At 36.5% G+C, this 20750-nt stretch overlaps 1 protein-coding gene across 5 annotated transcripts in view; it reads right to left on the reverse strand.

The window, feature by feature from the left end:
* Positions 1–20750, reverse strand: part of LAMA2 (laminin subunit alpha 2) — a 362981-nt gene that overhangs the window by 146926 nt on the left and 195305 nt on the right. For all 5 annotated transcript variants that reach the window (XM_065833304.2, XM_065833299.2, XM_065833305.2 and 2 more), the window contains exons 13-17: positions 18897–18998; positions 18117–18328; positions 11974–12085; positions 8013–8126; positions 2767–2894 (exon numbers count right to left, since the gene is read on the reverse strand). In XM_065833304.2, the coding sequence (XP_065689376.2) occupies positions 2767–2894; positions 8013–8126; positions 11974–12085; positions 18117–18328; positions 18897–18998 (668 nt within the window). The remainder of the gene's footprint in view (positions 1–2766; positions 2895–8012; positions 8127–11973; positions 12086–18116; positions 18329–18896; positions 18999–20750) is intronic.

Below are 20750 nucleotides of genomic sequence, written 5' to 3' on the forward strand. Positions count from 1 at the left end.
ACAGGAGAGGGAATGAGCAGCAGTCAAATCAGCTTAAGTTAACTATAGAACAATACCACATTCCTAAAATGGATAGAACAGTTCTCCTCCACCTTATGTAGCATTGCAAAGAAAAAGATTCAGGTGCTGTGAAAACAGTGATGGGAACCATTATGAACACCATAAGGAAATAAAACACTCCATAAAAGATAAAACTGATTTCTTAGTAGAAATATATCTCAGAGGTTCATTACATGGACAATATTAGCTGTGAACCAGGAACTTAGTATTAAGCTTAGAGACCTATAGACACCCTGTTATGCCATGTTAGGGATTAAATACTAGAGTTATTTATAATAATTTGTACTTAAATTAGTCAATTGTTAGATTATTCAGAAATAACATGACATATACTACATCTGTACAGTGACATGAGTTTGGTAGAAATGTCATTATTTTTCATGTGAAAGATGTGTGAGTGAATCTGAATTGTTTAAATATATTATGCCTAGCATATCAAACTCACTGCCAACTAAGTAGAAAGAAAAACGAGTCTTTTAATAGCCTTCAGATAACACATTAGATCTTTAACAACCTCTTTATTTCCTCATAAACAAACTTAATAATTGGTCTAGAATCCTAACGTCATGAGATCTTGAACCTTACAATGAGTTCTGCAAATCTCGAAGATGTTCACAGTTTTGCTTTTGTCCATTTTCAAACTAAGAAGCTATTGCAAAATTCTAATGCTGGGCTAAACTTTGTAGGGTTCAGAATTCCCTCAGTTTCACAGTTCAGGAATATTTATATTCTGTGTTTGTTTTGTATCTGTATTTTTCAAGACAACTAAATATTAAAAAGGAGACTCTCCTGTTCAATTTCAAAAAAGGAAAGTAAAGCAGCCAGAACTCGGATGAATATGTAATAAAGGTCTCCAGGCATTTTGCCAATAAAAACCTAAAGTCAATCTATTTGCCTTGGTATGTTGCACACCTGCACAAGATATAAATGTGACACTGTTTTCCTGCTTTGTCAGTACAGTGTTGTCAAACAAGAGAAAGAAAATTAATTAAATATGCAAGGAAATACTAAATATTTGAAAGCAATGAGGACATCAGTAAAACCATGCCTGTGCAGCAGACATAATAAACCCATGTATATCTATTAAAACCAACTGAAGAGCTGTGATAAGAAGGAAGGCAGGCTCTCATTCTACAATCCCCTGGAATTTCTGCTAAGTACTTAGATTATTCCTGCCCCAATCTGTGCAATTTTAACATGACACAATGCCACTGTAGGCAACAGCGTTAGCCTTGACTACTTAAGACCAAATCCAGTTCATCTGTGCCTTATGTTGTCACACTGCCATTCGGATTATGTCCTCTTTTTTACTTGCATCTGGCAGAGCTCCCTCTGTGTATGGGTGGTAGCCACATGTTTTGCCCTGCAAATGCTAAGAAGTATTCTTTATACTCTTAAATAGTAAAGTGCATTTCATTGACAGAATCTGACTTCTGTTTTGGGAAAAATGGGGTGAAATAGAAGATGCGGGGCTGAAAGGAGAAAAGAAAATAAACAACCAACCAAAAAAACCTCAACAACAACAACAAAATCTCCAGGGGATTTATCAGCTCCTAGAGCCACTTAAAACTTTTAAGCTGTGTTAGGCATTTGGGATGAGAGCCTTCTGAAATGCTTCTGTGGACTACCAGTGATTCTTGTCAGAAGGGAGGCACATCCAACTTGTGGCTGGAATTTGGGCAGTCATTAGTTAGCACTGCAAACATGTCATACACATACCCAACAGCTCCAAATCTTGAACAATTATTTTATGTGTTGTACCACAGCAGCTATTCTGTGTAGTCTGGACATGTGCTACTTGCACCAGGGCTCCTTTTCTCTGAAGCCAGTCTGCATAGCATAAACCAAATGCACTAATTCAAACAGATACATGTGATTTCCTTTTTTTCTTTTTTTTCTTTTTTTTTTTATATATATATATACATATATGCACAAGAAAAGCTAACCAGACAAGATTCAAAACACTTTTCTTCAATTACATGATATCAAATCATTTTGATATTGTTATTTTCCAGGTACTGACTGGGAAAAAGCAAATGAAAAAATGTTCAAGCCACTTGGTCTATTAAATTGTAGGTAGTAAGTAGCACAGGTAAGCTTTTGTAATGAAGGAAGCATTTCTTCTTAGATCAGAGTTTTGATTAACTTTTCATGATTATTTTTAACTAAAAAAAAAAATTCATAGTGATTATTCTGAGATACACTGACAAAATATTTTCACTCACAAGACTTAAGGTTGCATTTGGACTCCAAACAAATTAACATTATCACTGAAGGCTGACTGGAAGAAAAGGTAAATTAAAAACAAAAAGAAATCACTATTTTATCTGATCAACATTAAATGATTTTAAATTCAATTATTAAAAGATTCCACATGTTAAATATGGAAATTCAGTTTTAAAACTAGAAACAACTACTCTTAAGGAGGACAGAAAACCAAATCGTAGTTATTGATTCAAAGAGCAGTCATCCAAATTCTGTGTTGTTCTTTCTAGCCTGGTCTCACCCAGTTTTTGTCTTGATCTTTGCCTCCCTATGAAGCTAAGCACTCTGAACAACTGTAAAGAGAATAAAAGTTTGTATTGCAGAATACATTATGTGATTAAAATGCAAAAAATCCCGAGTGTACATGGAAAAGTATAAATGAAAAAGTTACGCAACTTGCTAAGTGAAAAAGTTTTAATACGCAATAAATACACATCTTACTTGTTAGAAGGTATATTGAGAGGGCAAGCACACAACTGGCAGTCTTCAGCTGTCCCTTTAGTAGGATCACCATAGAAGCCAGGAAGACACCTATCACAATATGAACCACCTGTGTTGTGTTGGCAGTCCTAAACAGAAGATGAAAAGTACAAATTCACAATTCGAGAAATTATATATGAAAAGTTCTTGAAGGCAATTCGCCTAGCCCAGCCTCTCAAAACAATTGTAAGAGTTCTGCAAGACAAATTCTGTTTTTCTGCTGCTGGTTGAGAAACAGCTGTCATAATCACTGCTTCATATGTATCCGCAATAAAGGATGAAAATAGCACTATTATAGGGAACACTGATTTCTTCTTCACAGCTTTGCAGGATTGCAATGATTTGTAAAAAGGTTTTTTTTTTTTGCATTGTGGTCTGCATAGCCAGTACCACACATCTGGGCAGCTAAAAAAGCACCCATTTCAGTCATGAGTGCACTGGAGTCAAAAGCATCCATTTCCAGAAATGCTGTTTGCTATTTTAAAGGGTGCATTCTTACTTTTTGTGTAAACAATCAGCATACCTTTCAAATGAAAGCATTAGTCACAATATTATATTTTTACATATTTATAGATTGTGAGGTAATACCAACTATTGAGACTCTTAGTCAAAGTTATAGCTTCACAACTGTCAGCTGGGTTAAATTCTACTTCATTAGGTCTTTTAAGTTCATTTGATTGTTAGTTCAAGTGCTGTCATTCAAAAAGAAGCTACTAGCCATACTGAAAAAGTAGCTGGGAGCATTAAGATATGCTTTTAAAAGAAGATGTGACAAAAATAATTTAAGTGTTTCAAAAGAAAAATCCTTTGCAATTCAACTTTTTCAAGGCATCATGTCAAATTATTTGTACTTTTTCTGAAAATAATGGATTCTTCTTTTGTGTTAAGTTTAGCTTTAAATAGCCTCAGACATATCTTAATGTTTTTTAAGAATATGAACAGCTTATATGCTAAGGATGTTATTAAAGTGAAAGAAGCTAACACACTATTTTAAAGCTACACATCTCTGACAGAGTGGTATTTGCAGCTTCTGCTTTTTTTCAGTAAAAAACCTGAAACCTTCCATTTTGTAGGAAAACAATTCATGTTACAAAGAGCTGACCTTCTTCTCTTTCATGAATTATTTTCTGAAACTCTAACGTCAGTCATTCCTGCACTGTGTCTAATTCTCCTCAATCCAGATCCCTGTATCTGTACTTTCTCATCATGAATCAATAAATTTAAAAACAAAAAATAAAAGAACTCCACACATATAGTACCAAAATCTGAGCATGTGTTGCACTGTATATATGCTAGAGTGGAGCTGAGAAATAACAATCTTGTGTGATCCTATACTTTTCTCCCTGAGCGAGTCTGGAATTTGCAGGACAAAGAACAAGAGTTACGTAGTATGTCGACGTGACATAATTTGCTTGTTCTCTTCAGTGATGCATTACATTTTATTCTAATTTGCCCATATTTATAGATCACTTTAAGTACTGAAGTAGATGAGTTATTAGCCCTTCTAAAGAAACTATCAATACTCATAAAATATTTGTGTTCTCTTGATATCCACCAATTAAATCTCAGTTTGAAACTTGCCAAATGTACAGCAATAGTTTTGAGCATCATCTAGTTTGAGCAATATCTAATTATACTATTTCCTTAAAACATGATTAAGCTTCTGAATTCCTCTTTTCTTGTTTGTAGGAACATTTACTTATTATTTTTTTTTTGCGTATAAAAAAGATCATGATCAATTAACTGTCCATAATCTGCTCCGTACATTATATATGCTTTCTTTTTATTCCATTGGAAATAAAGTTTCTTCCAACACATTCATCTAGTGGTTTTGGTAAAATCAGTGCTTTTTTCTACAGATCCATAGAACTTGTAGTCACAAGCGATTTTATGCCCAAATCTTTAGGCTTTCAAATTCCAGGTACTGGATCTCAAACTATTTTGAATGCATCAATTTTCTGGACCCCTTTAATTTCAAACACCATTAAACTTCAGTTAGACAACCTCTGAGTAAGCAAGACTATGGAATTTATTTTTGTCTCAGATTTTATGTATAACTCAGACCTTGTTGCTCAAAGACTTTATTGCTGATGTCCTGGAGTGCTTTTGCCACTGTTTCCTACCAAGCCAGCTCTCCCTGCTGAATGAACACTTTTATGCCCAGTACCAGGGAACTCTAAAATTCACACCGAAAACCGCCCCTGCTCAGCTGCATGGGCAGCTGAGTGTACATGCATATGGAAAGAAAGAGTCTGAATAGAAGGCTAGTGATGAAAATAAAACTTTAATCAGGGAGCATGACTGAGTCCAAGATACTGCCTTTGGCACGCTGCTGCCCTTGATGGGACATCTGTCACAGGGACAACCAGGGAAGCTGCTGGCTCCAGCTAGTTAAAGAAAGCAAAGGAGTAAGCCTGGGTGCCTATTTTAGTATTTTCCCTGGCCATCTAGACCAGACAATGGTATTACATCTTTGGAAGCATGAATATGAATATACACGGACAATTCCCTTTCCTGGTGTTAAAGCTGCAGTCAGGATGTTGCAGAGGCTTTACAGAATTTTCAACTATGGTCTAGCCTATATTGTATTTAGCTTGGGATCTAACATTTCATTAGTGTGTATAAGAAGAAGCTGAAGACATTTTGTTGCTCCTCTGATGAACACTGTCTAAAGCACATGCCCACTAGCTCTGACAGTGGCCTCGATCTACATGGTATATGCTGTTTACACCCAAATGGATAAAATACAAAATGGATGCTACCGGGGACTGCCCACTTAGCAATTTGAGCATAACTTAGGGGAGAAAGTCCTACTTTCTCTGAGCTTACTAATGGGAATGCAGCAACCTGTGATGAATGAAACACCTTGAAATGTGTTTGCTTTTCACAAGGTTTAGGTTTCACCAGCTTCTTAAAGCTACTGTAAATGTGTGTGTGTAACACTACAAAAGAGTATTTCTGAATGTTAGAACTCGCCTTATGTACCAAAGCAGTTATGTATATCACAATGGTAATGAGAACGATGTATCATGCAGCTATCCATATGGTTGCTGTGGGGATCAAAGGGCTTTGCAGGTTACTGCAAGATATGCATTAAAATGAGCTTTTTATACAGGCCTGTGTCGAAGCAGATGATTTGAGCTTTTATCATGAGTCAAAAACATATTTCAGCTGCTTTTCAACTACATTTCAAAGCTAAGGAAGAGCAAAAAGAAGTATCATATCAGTAAATTAGGTGCCTAAATTGTCTGTTGTATTACTGAAAAAACACCATGAATAATAATAAGGAGGCCAAAAGGCTGTGTAAACCTCAATAGAAAGAATGCCTTTGATGTGAAACATTTCTCTTTTTCAGCATTCAGACTTCTCTCTCTTTCACTTCAAAAGGCTTATGATCCAAATTGAATAGCAGCATTTAATAGCCTGCATGGATACTAACCAATCTAACTTCACTTACAGTGTTTTCAAAGTAAGCTGCAAGAAAATCCAGAACTGATTTTAAGCTCCCTGTGCGCCTCTTCTTTATAGCATGATCTAGTATAAGCTCAGACAGAACACATAAAATACAGAAGGTTTGATAACGCATATAGATTAAAGTGTATTTTCAACTGGTTATTTTCTGCTTCCTTGCCAGTGCTGTTACCTTTACACCAGCACCCTTGAAACATCAGAAGGGGGAGCTCTACTGTATCAAACAATAGCTCACATCAGCTGAAGAGTGAAAAAGCCGGATAGTATGCCACTACACAGCCTTCTCTCACATCCAGCTGGTGCTACAGAAAAAAATAAAGAAGGAACTTGTGCAAGGGCTAAGATTTGAAGACAGAGAAGCAGGCAACCTCAGAACTCACACTGGGCTAAGCACCCCTAAGCAAAACAGGCAATAATTATGATATACCTTAAACAAGATTCTCCTTCTTTTCTGTTAATTGATTTTATCCCACACCGATGTTATAGGCATCATAGCTGGAAGTTATCGTCATTAATGCAATAAATCTAATCTTTGTCGAGAAACACAAACCCTATTTCCTATTACCCTAGAGATAAATATTTTCATTGCATATAAATGAAGGATTCAAAACATGGCTGTTATGTCATACATATTTGTCATCCTAGGCACTTCTTTAAGGCTTACAATATAATTAAATTGAGAATCATTTTAAGCTTCTATTCATGAAAAAGCTGTTTGAAAATTCACTGATCCACATATTAAGGATATCTTGCTTCTCACTTCAATGCAATTAAACATTTTGTATGGGCAAAACAGGAAGACCAGTGGTAATTCTAAGTGCCAAATTACATTGAAAAAAGCCTGAATTTTCATTTTGGATTTTTCCCAGCAGCTTCTTCTTAAGGAAATAAAAGGGAACATTCAGAAACATGCTCAATACAGAGTCTGCCTGAAATTCTGCAGGGAAATGAGAGTATGATATCACACTAAACTGGCACTGGCTCAAATCGTGTTTCTGCAAGACTAATGAAATGAGAAATGTTGTTTCAAGCTTCATGCCATGTCAGACAATATAAAACTAAAAATGCCCTTGAGTTAATCAGAACAGACTATTCAGCATAATTCACCCATTCCAAAAGGCTACTGAACAAGCTGGAAATAGTGGTGTGCTGGTAGGTTTGCTATGGATAATATATTTAATTACTGAGTTAGTAGGTAAGTACATAAGAAAAAAAAGAAAGAAGAAAAAAAAAAAAAAAGTTGATTTAGCCAAAATCATATGCTTCTATTAATTTTTAAGTACAACTTTTTAAGTATTTCTTCAAGGTTTAGTAGGATTTTAGATGAAGGAAACCATTAACATCTTGTCATACCAGAAAAGAAGTTACAAAGTTACCTGCTACATACTAGAAATTGAATACACTGCAGGAGACAGATGGGAGAGGGAGATAAATCTTGCATAGAAGACTATTGATATATTTGCTACTTTTTATATGCCGTACTTTATACTATTGATTCTGTTTCAGAACATAAATCCTATGTGAATAAAAATGTATTTTGTTTAACTGGAGAAGCTACCATATCTTGCTATGAAGGGTTACTTAACTTCAGCAACAGTTCAGCAAAAAGATCCTTTCTGTTAAATGCTGGCTTTTTTTCCTTGAGTATTTGAGGTCTCAGAGTTCGTTAATTCAATTGCACAGATATACTGAATTGATGTTGGCACGTCCATCAAGTTTCCTGCAGTGACACTTACCAGGCATTCTCCTGTGATATCATCACACGATTCTGCATGACCAAAGCATGTACATGGTGCACAGACTCCACCAAAAATTGTGCCATTCACACGCCTGTGTCGAGGCCAGCAGGACTGCAAGATAAATTAGATATAAACTTAGACTCTACTGAACAGAGAGAAAGTAATGGGATTTTTAAAAGACTGTTGAATTTGATACTTGCACACACAAACCCCATACTTGTCAAATTAATAAAAATACCAACATTTCTCTATAAAGTTGTTCTTCCTGGTGCTATGGCTTTGCACTGAGCTTAGCCGTATTGGCAGGTGTGAGATTAGAGGAAGCCTTAACTTGATCATGCTTCTGAAATGGGAAAATAAAGCAGAGAAATGAAGAACTGAAATATGACAACACCAAAGCAAGAGGTACAGGCTGATAAACAGCCAGAAGGCAAAACACTGAAGGAGAGAGAAGGAGGGAAGAGACCCCCAAAACAACAAAAGCCTTTCCTGAGAAGTCCACCTGCAAAGAACAATTAAAGTACCATTTAGTCTTTCTTGTTTGGAGTCTAATGAAAGGCAACACTGGAATAAAGCAAAGGCTGAAAATAAAGCTATTCTTTTATTTAGAAATTGTGCTTCCAGAGTATAGTCATTTCCCTTTAAGAAAGTGCTCTGATTTTTAATTTTTTAAAATGTTAAATTCAGATCAATATCAAATACATGGCCAGTTTTTTTCTTAGCAAAGGTGACATCGTACAACTGTGATTCATCAGCAAAAATTCAGCTATTCCATTTCTTCATAATAAGATGTCAAGCAGCAGTCTTCCCTAATATATATCTCACAAATGGCTTTATAGGTTTTGCAAACTATCTTTCCTCAGTAAGACTGCTCATGTGATCCAAGGATTTTACATAATATTAAAAAGTGCATGACAGAGTGTTGACCTTCAAAAGCACCTTGCTAATACAAAGTTTTATAGTGATAGAATAATAAAAGTACCATTTAATAAACAAAACCCCATCCTCTTCACATACACTCTCCAAAATGATAACAACACGATTGTCCTTTATAAAAATAAAGATGATGTCCCTTTTTGTCTTACTCCTGCAAAACGTGAAAGTAATTTGAAGTTTGAGAGTATTCTTTTACAAAAACATTCCAAAACATATCCTTATTTTTCCTTCTTTTCATTCTTGGCTAAGCATTTCTAAGAAAATCCACAAATACTAAAAATTAAAATTCAGAGTTATAAAATCCAAAAAAGAAAAACAGGTTTAAAGAAATTGCCTTATTTTTTCTCTGTGGTATGAGATGCAACTGCCAAAACTATTTCTGTATAGATCTATAAATGTCTTCCCTCTTTTAGTGATTCTGAGAAGAATGATCTCATGCACAGATATACATGCTAATGCACATGGTATGTCTCCAAAAGTCACTAATTCTAAGGGCTTAGACATGAAATATCAACAGCAAGGCTTAGAACAGCAAGTCTTAGAATGCAAATAGCAGGTTACATCTCAACAAAAGACATGATGTAACATTCAAAAGTCCGGAAAGTTCCTGAGCATCATAGTGATGCAACTCAAATACAACTTCTTCCCCAGTGGAAGTATAAGTGAAAGGGAGCAAATCTGGTGGAGAAGAGCAATTAGATGTGAAGATGTTGACAAATAAAAAGGCAGAGGATTCACATGAGCAGAGCAAAGTAACTATCACCAATTACTTGGATTTGTATTTGAAATCTAAAATTTTATCTGCTTTATCTATGCTCATGTAAGTTTCTGTTCACTTCTCAGATATACTGGCAAAAATATAACAATTTTCTTTGACTAGAATCCTGTAGAGAATTAATTCCAAATTTGTGTAATGGAAACATCTCACAAGAGACAACATATTTTAAACGGGATTGGTTGTCTTCTGATTGATCACGGCAAAACACTCACAGTGAGAAAAGAAGGAAATAATGGCTGGTTTTAGTGCAGCAGCATCTATGCCAGGTGCCACAACATCATTATGTGGGAAACAAACACACATGTTAAACTAAACGAAGAAGAGAAAAATAAACCTCCACAAAAATCAATAAAAATGAAACTCTGCTAGGTTGAAACTAGAAGAAGCAAAGTGTTGGATATGGTCAAAAATGTTTAGAAGAAACAAATATGTTATTCTAAAAAAATCCACATTTCTGATTGATCTTTCCATACTTCCTCAACAGCTAGTTTGCCTGGAAATCTGAAACTTTGGGTTTTTACTTTTTTTTTTCTTGTCATCTACTCAGAACACCAAAATATTTTCAATTTTTTTCTATCAAGCACAACTGTTCAATGCATATTATATGCTGAACCTCTGCTACAAAAGACTCATGAGAAATGAATTCAGTGAATAAAGGCATGGAAACTAAATCTTTTAACCCTGTCATTGTTATTGTAAGATAGGCTAGATTTGTCAAATGGCATTCCTGAGTAGTTCAAAATGCTCTGAAATTCAGTGAGAGGACACAGGAAAAGTGTGATCATGCAGAAGTCTTTCATGTCTTCTGGGCCTTCCGTCTTGGGAGGAAAATCAACATACAGGCAAGGTCTACAATACAGTTTAGTTCAATAGGTCTGTGATTACTACTCAGCCAGGAGAGGAATAAAAGTGCCCATGCCCACTATTGTGCACAGAAACTTAAAATTTGCAGCTATCCATGTATGTACTTTGTATTGTGGAATATGATCTTAGTATATATCAAAAATCAGGGACTCTCTTGAATAGGAGAGAAGGTTTAGCATTGAAGGACACAATGTTGGATAGAGAATTTCAGCAATACCAAGGCAGGAATTCTACCCAAGTCCTTCAGCTTCTGCAACAAAAGTAGATACTGAAACATCTGCAACCAGGGCATTTCCAACTGCTTTCTGGGAAATCACACCTAAATCTGAACTGAGAGGAAAAATAGACCATTAAAACTGTGAAGCACAATGACACTTCATCCAACTTTTTTCTTCAAATAACTGAGCAGACAGACAACAGCCAGACTTCAAAATTATTTCTTAGCCAAGGTAGGAAATATTCTACTTTTTTTTTTTGCCTGTACCATTTTGGAAGTGATAGGAATATCTGTTATTTCCTTCGGGCCTTCTTTCTACATGAGTTTATCTAGCCCCAGCAACAAGCAACCACATTCGGCATGAAACTAAACTCTAAGCCCTAAATATCACATATAAGCATGGAAGATTTTAAAGAAAAAGAGAGTTGACAAGCAAATGCCTAGAGTGTCTGTATAAATGGCATGCTGTTTGTAGTTTTATGAAGCAGAGCATCTTGGTGTTTGAAACTATTTCCTTAAAGGCAAAGCTTCTGAAGAATTTTTTTGGCTTCTGTTTACCCTAAGCTATAACCACATGAGCTAGTTAATCATATATATACTTGTATGAACACATTCTGTGTGAACTAATGGATTTGTTAGGAAAATGGGTATTTTCTGAGCATGTGTCTATGTTATTAACTGTAACAGGACTAAACTAAACTGAAACAATCCTCACAAGCACACAAACGTGATCCTCAAAGACTCCAAGGCAAGTAGCAAAGCCCTGAGAAAATAAAAGAAGAAACTCAACCACATTAACTCAGATAATTTGATCTGGCTTTGTTGTGCACTGGTCAGATAACTGCCATTTCCTTTCTGATTGTGATAGTTTCATGCATTTGTACTATCAGTTGGCTGAAGAGTACAAATACTGCTTTCATTTTCTTTTCATTAAGAGAAATGTCTTTTCATAACTTAGAAATCACCACAGAGGTGTAAAACTTCAGATTTCAATTATCATCCAATATAATGGACCACCACCTAGAAATAAAGGTAAATAAGCCATCCTGAATTCCTAATAGGAATGCACAGCTCTTTTACTATTTCCTACCAACACGGGGCCCCTGGTTGCTTACAACTGTCACAGTTATCACAACTGATCTAGACTGCATCATGATACCCACCTCACACGAGGTACCATCATACCCCGGGGGACAGTCACATAATTCCACTGCAGATGCCACCTTTCTCCCAGTTGAAGTGTGGTCAGCAGCTTCAATGCTACAGCTTCTTAGTCTGGATGTAACAGAAATGAAACAGTTAAAATAGCAAATTAGACAGAAGCATATGAGCAGCTGGATGAAACAAACAGTATATAGAGACATTCTGTGGCTTGTTTACGTTTTCCTGTTTAAAAATAAGGAGGTATTCATATTCATCTATTTCTTCCTAAACTACACATCTGTAGGCTTGTTACTACTTTTGTCCATCATGTGAGGCAGACAACGGTCAGATACACATCAATGAAAGTGGATTAAAGTAGTCTCACAGCACTGTATCAGTAGATGGAAGGCTATTCCTGGGCTGCAAGCCACAAGTACCAACTTACATTGCAGCTGTATACAAAGCAAAATTGACACTAAGCAGTGTCTTCAAAATTTATAAACCAGCTTTCTAAAACATTACATTACTAACTTTTGGTTATAGTGTATTTTTATTCTGGAGATTCAACCTCTGAAAGATATTTCAGCTCTGTCCAGAAGGATCTAAGTATTATGTACATAAAAGAAAAAGTATGTACATGAAAGCAAAAAGAAATCTTCTACCATATACCTTAGTTTCCCAAATGACAGAGGAGACAGATTTGGAGAATTTTCTGCTCTACGCACAATCGCTCTTGAAAAATAAATGCTAGACATTGGCTAAACAGTCATTATATAGCCAAACACTGAACATTATTTTTATTTAAGTATGATGGAATTACGATGAGAGAAACAACAGAAATCTTTTTGATAATCTTACAGGTAATACGCAAAACAGATGTAGTGTACCTCAACAGTATCCATTTGGGGAAAGAAATTGGGATTTGGGGATTTAATTCCCATGAGAATTCGGAAGGAATATTAAGATATTATAGAGGCTCAATGATTCTATTTTTACCCAGAAAACAGAGGTTTATCAGAGGGTTTGGTTAGTAGAGCTACCTAAAAAGCTTCTGAAGTCTTTTTCAGTAGGAAATACCTTTCTATCATGACATGCATTTTGTTGAAAAAATAATCATTTTTCTTTGGAAAATTGAAACCAAACCTTTTCTTTCCTTCATACTAAGGCATTTGCCTTTTGGCTGCCAAAAACTCCTGAAAATTATCTGCATGACCTTGGACAAGAAAACATCCAAGAAAAATATTTTTTTGTTATTGCAGCAGTTAGAGGAAACATTAAGACAGGATATTTTCCCCACTCAATTTTATGACTACTCTCAATGAGACAGACATAAAAGGTAACTGGAAAAAAAGGGAAGATTTCTGAAATTAGGATGGGAGCTTCAGAAAAACAGAAATTATACCATCAATGGGGATATGACTGGACTTTGGAGACACTACCATTGCAGATTCTGCAGTCAGAAGCTTGAATCTAATTTGGTGATACCAGAACCTCTGTAAAAGGTTCTTGAAACTGTTTTAAGAGATGGGTGTATATTCCAATCCAGATCTTCAGTAAGATCTCTCTAACTTTTCAATATTTTCTCTTTGCTCAATTGCTCCATGCTTATTTTGCAATCATCCTTTTGAGTTTTCCCTACAATAACATAACCAACCTCTAGGATATTAAAGAGCAAATAGTGATGACTTTAACAGTAAAAACTCTAAGAATATGAGGAGAAAAAAATCTGTAAATGAAGAAAAAATTACTAGTAGAAGTTTTATTCGTCCTTTGAACTACAGCTAGCTCGCTCTCAGCACAGATCTCAGAACAAAGAGAGGCACTTACACACAGAAACAATCCACCCAGTATTATCCCACATTTGTATTCACTGAATTGTTCCAATGTTCATTAGGTTCTGCTATTTGCTAAATGGGATTTTAATGTGTTTAACAGTTTTTGGCATTAACAGTTACTCTGTGAGGAATGCTGCAGTGATTTTTTTTTTCTCCCATTTTGATGTTACAATTTTGATTCCTCGATGCCATTCTGCATTCATTAAAATACATAATGCTGGCAGTAATGGGGCACTGGATCCTGGAGATGCATGAACAATTTGAGATTCGACTTTGAGACCAAATATTTAAGCTGACTGTTACTGTCAACAGGCAAGTGTTGACTTCTAAAAACAAACAAGATTAAAAAGGAAGGGGACATTTCAGGCAGTATCAGCATAGCTTACTGTCTGCTATGCCAGGCATCTGAATCACATCAGCTACATAAGGCACATGAAGAACTGACCCAGTCATGGCTCATTTGTCCTGAAGCCAATTCTGCATATGGAAAATCCTTGGCCTCTCCTTTCCTATTTCTCCTTGCATCTAGCACTGGTTCTATATGTGGTGGCATGCAATCTGTTGTCTTTAGCACCACAATTTCCAGTGCCTGATTGTCTACAATATTTACCATCTGTGGTCACTCTGAATATTAAAACTGAAGAAACAGTGCTACCAAACTTTGTTTGAATCACAAGCTAATGATATTAGATTATACAAAATTATAAAAGAGACCCTTCTTTTCCTGGTCTGTTGCTTCTACCACAGATGGATTTAACTGCAACAGTTTGGAAGATCTGTCAAGTTAGGGCAGGATCTCAATTTAAATCCAAAACCTGTAATCACTTTCAAATTGATTGCTGCATTTCTGTATCCTTCTTGATAATCTAAACGAAAGCCTGCTCATTTGAGGTAGCTTTCTAATGATGGCATAGAGCAATAACAACATTCTAAACCTAAAATGACCAAAAAAATGTTCTCAAAAACACGCTTGAGTGAAACTCAACTTTACTGCCCTAGTACTGTCAAGTAACTACTTGAAAGTGCTACTGATTAGCTAATGTTTCTAGTAGGTTAAACCAAACAAAGGTGAAAAATATAATCTTTATGTTAAAGTTCTTGCCAACTGTAGACAACTCCACTGAATTTTACGTCACTTTTTACAAGATTGCAAGAAAGTTTCTTAATCTTACAATGCCTCCATTCTGGCCTCTTCTCAAGCACAGATTATAGTAGCACCCTGGGAAATCCTTACACATGTGGTGTTATTATCCATTTTGAAAATGTATTTAAATGAACAGGTTGCTTAATATAGCAATCTTTAATTAGCATGTTGCATAATTCTGCTGATGCTTTGAGGCAGAAATTGCCATTCATGAAGGATCTAATAACCCTGTAATATTTCTGTCTCTCTGCCAGACCCTCTTTACTTTCTCAGAGGAGTATCCATCTGTCCACCATACATACCTGTTTAAAAGAAAATAAAAAACTCTCAGTTTGTATCTACTTAATGACTAAGGTTTAGCTCTACACTATGTATTTGGCAAAAATATCTTCCTTTGCAGCTCATCAACAGCAGTCCTTAATCAGCCCAAGATATGCCAAAGAATACCTTCTTCATTGGGTCTAGACACTTACCCTGCAGTATCAAAGAGGCAGAATACAGAAAAAAAAGAGTTGTTTTTCATGATCTTACGACATATGAGCACAGCTTTGCACCTAGAATGTTTTAGCATGAGTGAAAGCCAAAGAGAATATAAAAAAATTAGAACAGGGGCGTACCATGGAAATCAGCAATATGACTACAACAACTGATCATAAACTGGGCTGGATGACAATAGACACTGTTGTTGCTAGAATACATCAGGTGGCTGGGAGCACGCACTGTTCTGAGAAGACTTAACTGCATCCAGTAAATTCTACCCTGACAGGTGAAACTACGATTCCTCTTGTTAAATCAAAGACAAAAAATCCTATTCATTTAATTGCTATTGGAATTTCACACCCTCTCTTCTGTCCCTGCAATGAGCATCCTGACTGCACTCAATAAAATGTATTTATTTTAGAACAAAACTATTTTCAGAGACTTCTGGACATGCTGATGGTAATCACAGTAACCATTGCATTCTTCCGTGGTAAAAGACACCATAGGGACAACTAGAGATGTACCAGTAATACAAAACCATTTCTAGCAAAAAAAAAAAAAAAGGTACTCTTCCAAACTACTTCAGCCCTTTCCCCTGTCTTTAAGGGACCAAACTTCTCAATTGTAATGTCATCACATCTAGAAGAGGGTGGCTACTAACCTGCAAAGCACAAATTATATATTTGTCCCAGGGCTCTTGAAGAATATTTCCAAGACACGTTTTCAGGAAGCTATCTATAACACATGACAAAAATGTTCCAAAGGCTGAATATGAAGAAGGCTACAAAACAGTGAGGTACCACACATGGCCAAAGGGCTAAAGCAGTAATCTGGGATGCAGTTGGTGATGCATGGTCTTCCAAACATGCTACTGACAGGTCTGCCACTTCTTGCTTACAAGGCACGAAATATAGACTGTGCCAGTTTTACATGCGTGTGCTGACCTGAGCTCTGTGTTGTCACCACCCAGAGAGGATCTGATCTGTTCCACCACACAGGAGCCAGTACATGTCCAGCAATGCACTTTCTCCACAGAGCTTAACTGCCTAGCCAAAGTGGCTTTTGTAGGAAATCTCTGCTTCTCACTCTAATGCAAACATCAGTACACAAATGTATGTAAACCACTGACAGCTGAAGTTTGCACTTACCATAACACTTCGTAAGACCTTTGGCCCAAACAATGTCAATCATACATATCTCCTTTAAAAGAGCTTAGCATATAAAAGCCCCTATTACTCAGCCCCAAAATTGCTCCTTCAGTTTGGAAAGTTCTGCCTATTTTGTTTTGGTTTGGTTTTATTTGAATGAGAACAGAGTGGAGGAACAACACTCAGTGAGCTCCCAGCTGAGTCTCTGCTTCTCATGGTCTGCTCATAGTGCATAAGAGGTGAACTCTGACCTGGTGGTTTGACTCTCCTCTAACACCAGAGTGAGAAGGTGATGTGCCATGAAAGGTTCTCAAACTGGATGCAAGAAGAAGCAAGGCTGATGACCAAATGAGCAAATTGGGAAACAGTTGGGCTCAAGCTCGTTATGATTCACAAACTTATTTACAGAGAGGTAATACATACCTCTCACTGAAAGAGAAAGATTGAAGAAACACAAACTCTTTTTGCAGGGAAAAGATGTACACTGCAAAAGCTCCAATCAGAAAACTGTATGCTGTTGACACAACCAGCCTTTCAATTTAGGAAGTATTTTAATTACCTAAGTATTCAAATGATGGATTGCTGATGAAATTTCACAGTAGCAAAAACTGTATCTATGCTCTCAGCAAATAATCACTAATGTGCTATTAGCTCCCTTCATTCCAAATTGGCTTATGCTGCTGAATCAAGCACTGTGTGGCTTAGAGAACATTTAGGTTTCATGCCTTGTCAGTAGAAAACTACTATGCAATCAATTCTATTGCACATTTAAAACATGTTATTTATGCCACCTAACTATCAATGTATAGACAGTATCATACAGTATCAGGAGAGAGGTTCTCTTCTAGCCCACCTGGAGTATTGCCCATGCACTTATGAAAATTTTAAATGCAAAAAGAGCTTTACAGGTTCAACCACATGGCAACCCCTGAGATACAACAACTGTGTCATCTCATATAACATGTCTTTCATTTTATCAGAAGACTCAGAAAAATACATGTGAAATCAGTGGTTTTAAGCAGTCCAGGCAGCAACCTGACACAAATCAAGGGAAAGGCTTTGGGATTAGCAAGTTCTGTGTGTGGTACTGACTAAAAATATAGAAAACTCTCCTCAAGCCACTTTTCTAGCTTAGGATATTATTCTCTTGTCCTATGTTAATTTGGCTCTGTATGCTCACTAAATGGGGAAAACAATATTTAAGCAATATATCATCTCTTACTTCAACATGTCATTACTGCACTCCATGAATTACCATATACATGGGAATTACAGTGTTCATAAAACAAGCATATTTATAGAACTGCCATTCATGCCTTAGCAGTCCATGTGTTTTCACCTTCTTACAAGGCTGCTCCTTTCTGTTGCTTCTTCTCCTCCTCCCTACCCAAAATGAAAAAAAATACTAACGACTGTTTGAAAGTGTAAATGAATGCTATGGATTTCACAATAATAACTTAGTGTGTTTTAAATTACATCAGCTTAGTTCTCTGAAGAGAGAAAACAAGTATTTTGAGAAGCTGCCTGTAGCAAATATACAAGTTTCCCACCTTTACCTGTAGATGGCATTCATCCCATTGCTGTATGTGGCTCTTATGAGGATCCTCTTCACATTTGCAAGGACAGTCATGAAATCCTTCCTGCTGACTGGAAGATCAGTGCCATGCACAGAGAATGATTCTGTTTTCAGCACAATTTCTTCAGTGTGCTCTTCAGAAGGCTGTAGGTGAATCCCCTCTTTTGGAGTGCTGATTCTCAAGTCACCTCCCTAGATAAAGCCATGACAGAGAGACATTTAAATATGAAAAAAGTCTAAAAAAGTTCCATTTGCAGCCAGTTGGGGTATGGGATTTATTAAATAATATATTTTATGAGAATAAAAATATCAGGAATAACATTCACATTCATCCTGAAATTGGCTTGCCCAATAAAGTTGAAAGTGAGTCCTAAAGAAAGTTTAAGTTATTCAGCTAAAATCTAGTGTCATGGCTATGGATAGGCAAAAGCAGTTTCATACAATGCTGAGCTGCACAAGAACAGGTCTACTGAAAGAATGTGAAAGTATTACCTCAAACAACCAAGTATTTTTTTCCTTCATTCTTCCTGATGAACAGAAACAATATAGTTTTGTAAGCTACTGCAAAATTGTCAGAGGCTCCTTGAGATACCGAAGATTTTAGTTCTCTAAAGTGTGTCCATTTTCTGATAGTACAAATTAGCTGAAAGTACATGCACCCTGCTGTTTTGTGTCCTCAACCACCAGGTTTCACGCTGAACATCTGAAGAAGTAGGCATTTTTTTTTTTTTTTTGGTGGCTGAAAATACAATCACTTTACCTCTATGATGACATCAGATTGAACCATCAATTGAACTGTCTCTTCTTCCTCTGTGAAATCATAGGAGACTGTAAATTTCAGATGTCCTCCAGCAGCTGCTACCTGGTGAGAAAAAAGACAAGAAAAATGCAACTAAATGAAAGGAAACAGGCCTTAACCATTTCGGGTCAGTTTTCTTGTGAGTCAGTACTTTCCAGAAACAAACTTCTAATGTCGCAAAGTTGTTTGCAGATACCTGGGGATTACAGGTCTATGAACCTTTCTCTTCTTGCTCAACCATCTAGAAATCACACTTAAGACATTTTTCTTCTATATCTATCAAAGGTTTTAAATTCTTTAAACACATGGACTAACAAAGTAATCAGAACCAGACCTGAAATTTATGCAAATTTTCACTTGATACTGACACCAGGCTTTCAGTGTATTTTAGTTATACGGTCCTCATTTAGGTTGGGCTTATACATCAGCAGCTTTAGCAACCTTTGGAAGATTCAATAATTTCAGTTTTGTTGATGGGACAAACTACCAGAAAAGAAAAAAGCCCAGTGATGTTTTTCTTAGAATGAACTGTAGCCTAAAATAAAGTAAGAATTGTCTCTTACGGTGTCAAATAAATTTACTTTAAAAGAATGCCCCAGCTCTTTCTCTCAGTTTGACTCAGTCTTCATTGTCAGCAGTCAATAACCAGGCTTTTGTGTCATGCCAATATATTTTTTTCTGTGCTCTTATAGTGCCCAAAACCATGGCAGTGACACTAGCTTTTCCATGAAAAAATGGAATAAGTAGATCACTTTTAGAATGCAAATCAAAAGATGAAGACTTGAATGACAGAGTTCAGTACAAAAACAGGGGTTTCATTTTTAATTGTTTGGAAGTAGCATAAGTAAATCAGAGGTTGCAAGAGCTGTATTTCGGGTTTTAAACGCATCTGCCTCATACTTCAGTGCAATGGCAGCCTCTTCTTAGGTACTATTAAAATCACAGGGATCCTTCTGCCCTTCCAGTGCATACTGCTGACCACAGAGCAAATTCATGATTCTTCTACAAAGAGAATAATCTCGTTATTCCCAAGGACATAATGTGCCACCTCTTGTTTATCACACTAGATGGTTTTGCACACAGTAACAGAAAGCAGTGAAAGTAATCAACTTCATTATTTTTTAATGCTTCTAATTTAAGGGAAGAAAAAAAGTCCCACTTTTAAGGCATGGACATCAACTGATTTTGAATTATCCACAAAGGTATAAAAATCCATAAACTGCATCTGAGGCTGTACAGCTAATTGCTAAGTTAAAGCCAGAAAATTCACTCCAATTCATAATCCAAAGCTTGGATCACAGAATCATAAGATTATAGAATCATAGAATATCTCAAGTCAGAATGGAACTATAAAGATCATGGAGTCCAACTCTCTGCTCCCCATAGGACTATTTAAAACTAAACCACAGGACTAAGAGCATTGTCCAAATGCTCCTTGACCTTGGTGCTGGGACCACTTCCCTAGGGAGCCTGTTCCAGTGACCAACCACCCTCTCAGTGAAGAATCTTTTCCTAATGTCCAGTCTAAACTTCCTCTGATGCAGCTTCATTCAGTTTCCTCGTGTCCCATTGATGGTCACCAGAGAGAGGAAATCAGCACCTCTCCCTCCACTGCCCTCCTTGAGGAAGCTGTAGACTGTGATGACGTCACCCCTCAGCCTTCTCTTATCCAAGATGAACAAATCAAGTGACCTCAGCCACTCCTTGTAAGTCTTGCCCTCAAGAACTTTCACCATCTTTGTCACCCTCCTCTGGACACACTACTAATTTCATGTATTTCTTATATTGAGATGCCCAGAACTGCACACAGTGCTT

Source organism: Patagioenas fasciata, chromosome 3 (assembly GCF_037038585.1).
Source record: "Patagioenas fasciata isolate bPatFas1 chromosome 3, bPatFas1.hap1, whole genome shotgun sequence".
NCBI lineage: Eukaryota > Metazoa > Chordata > Aves > Columbiformes > Columbidae > Patagioenas > Patagioenas fasciata.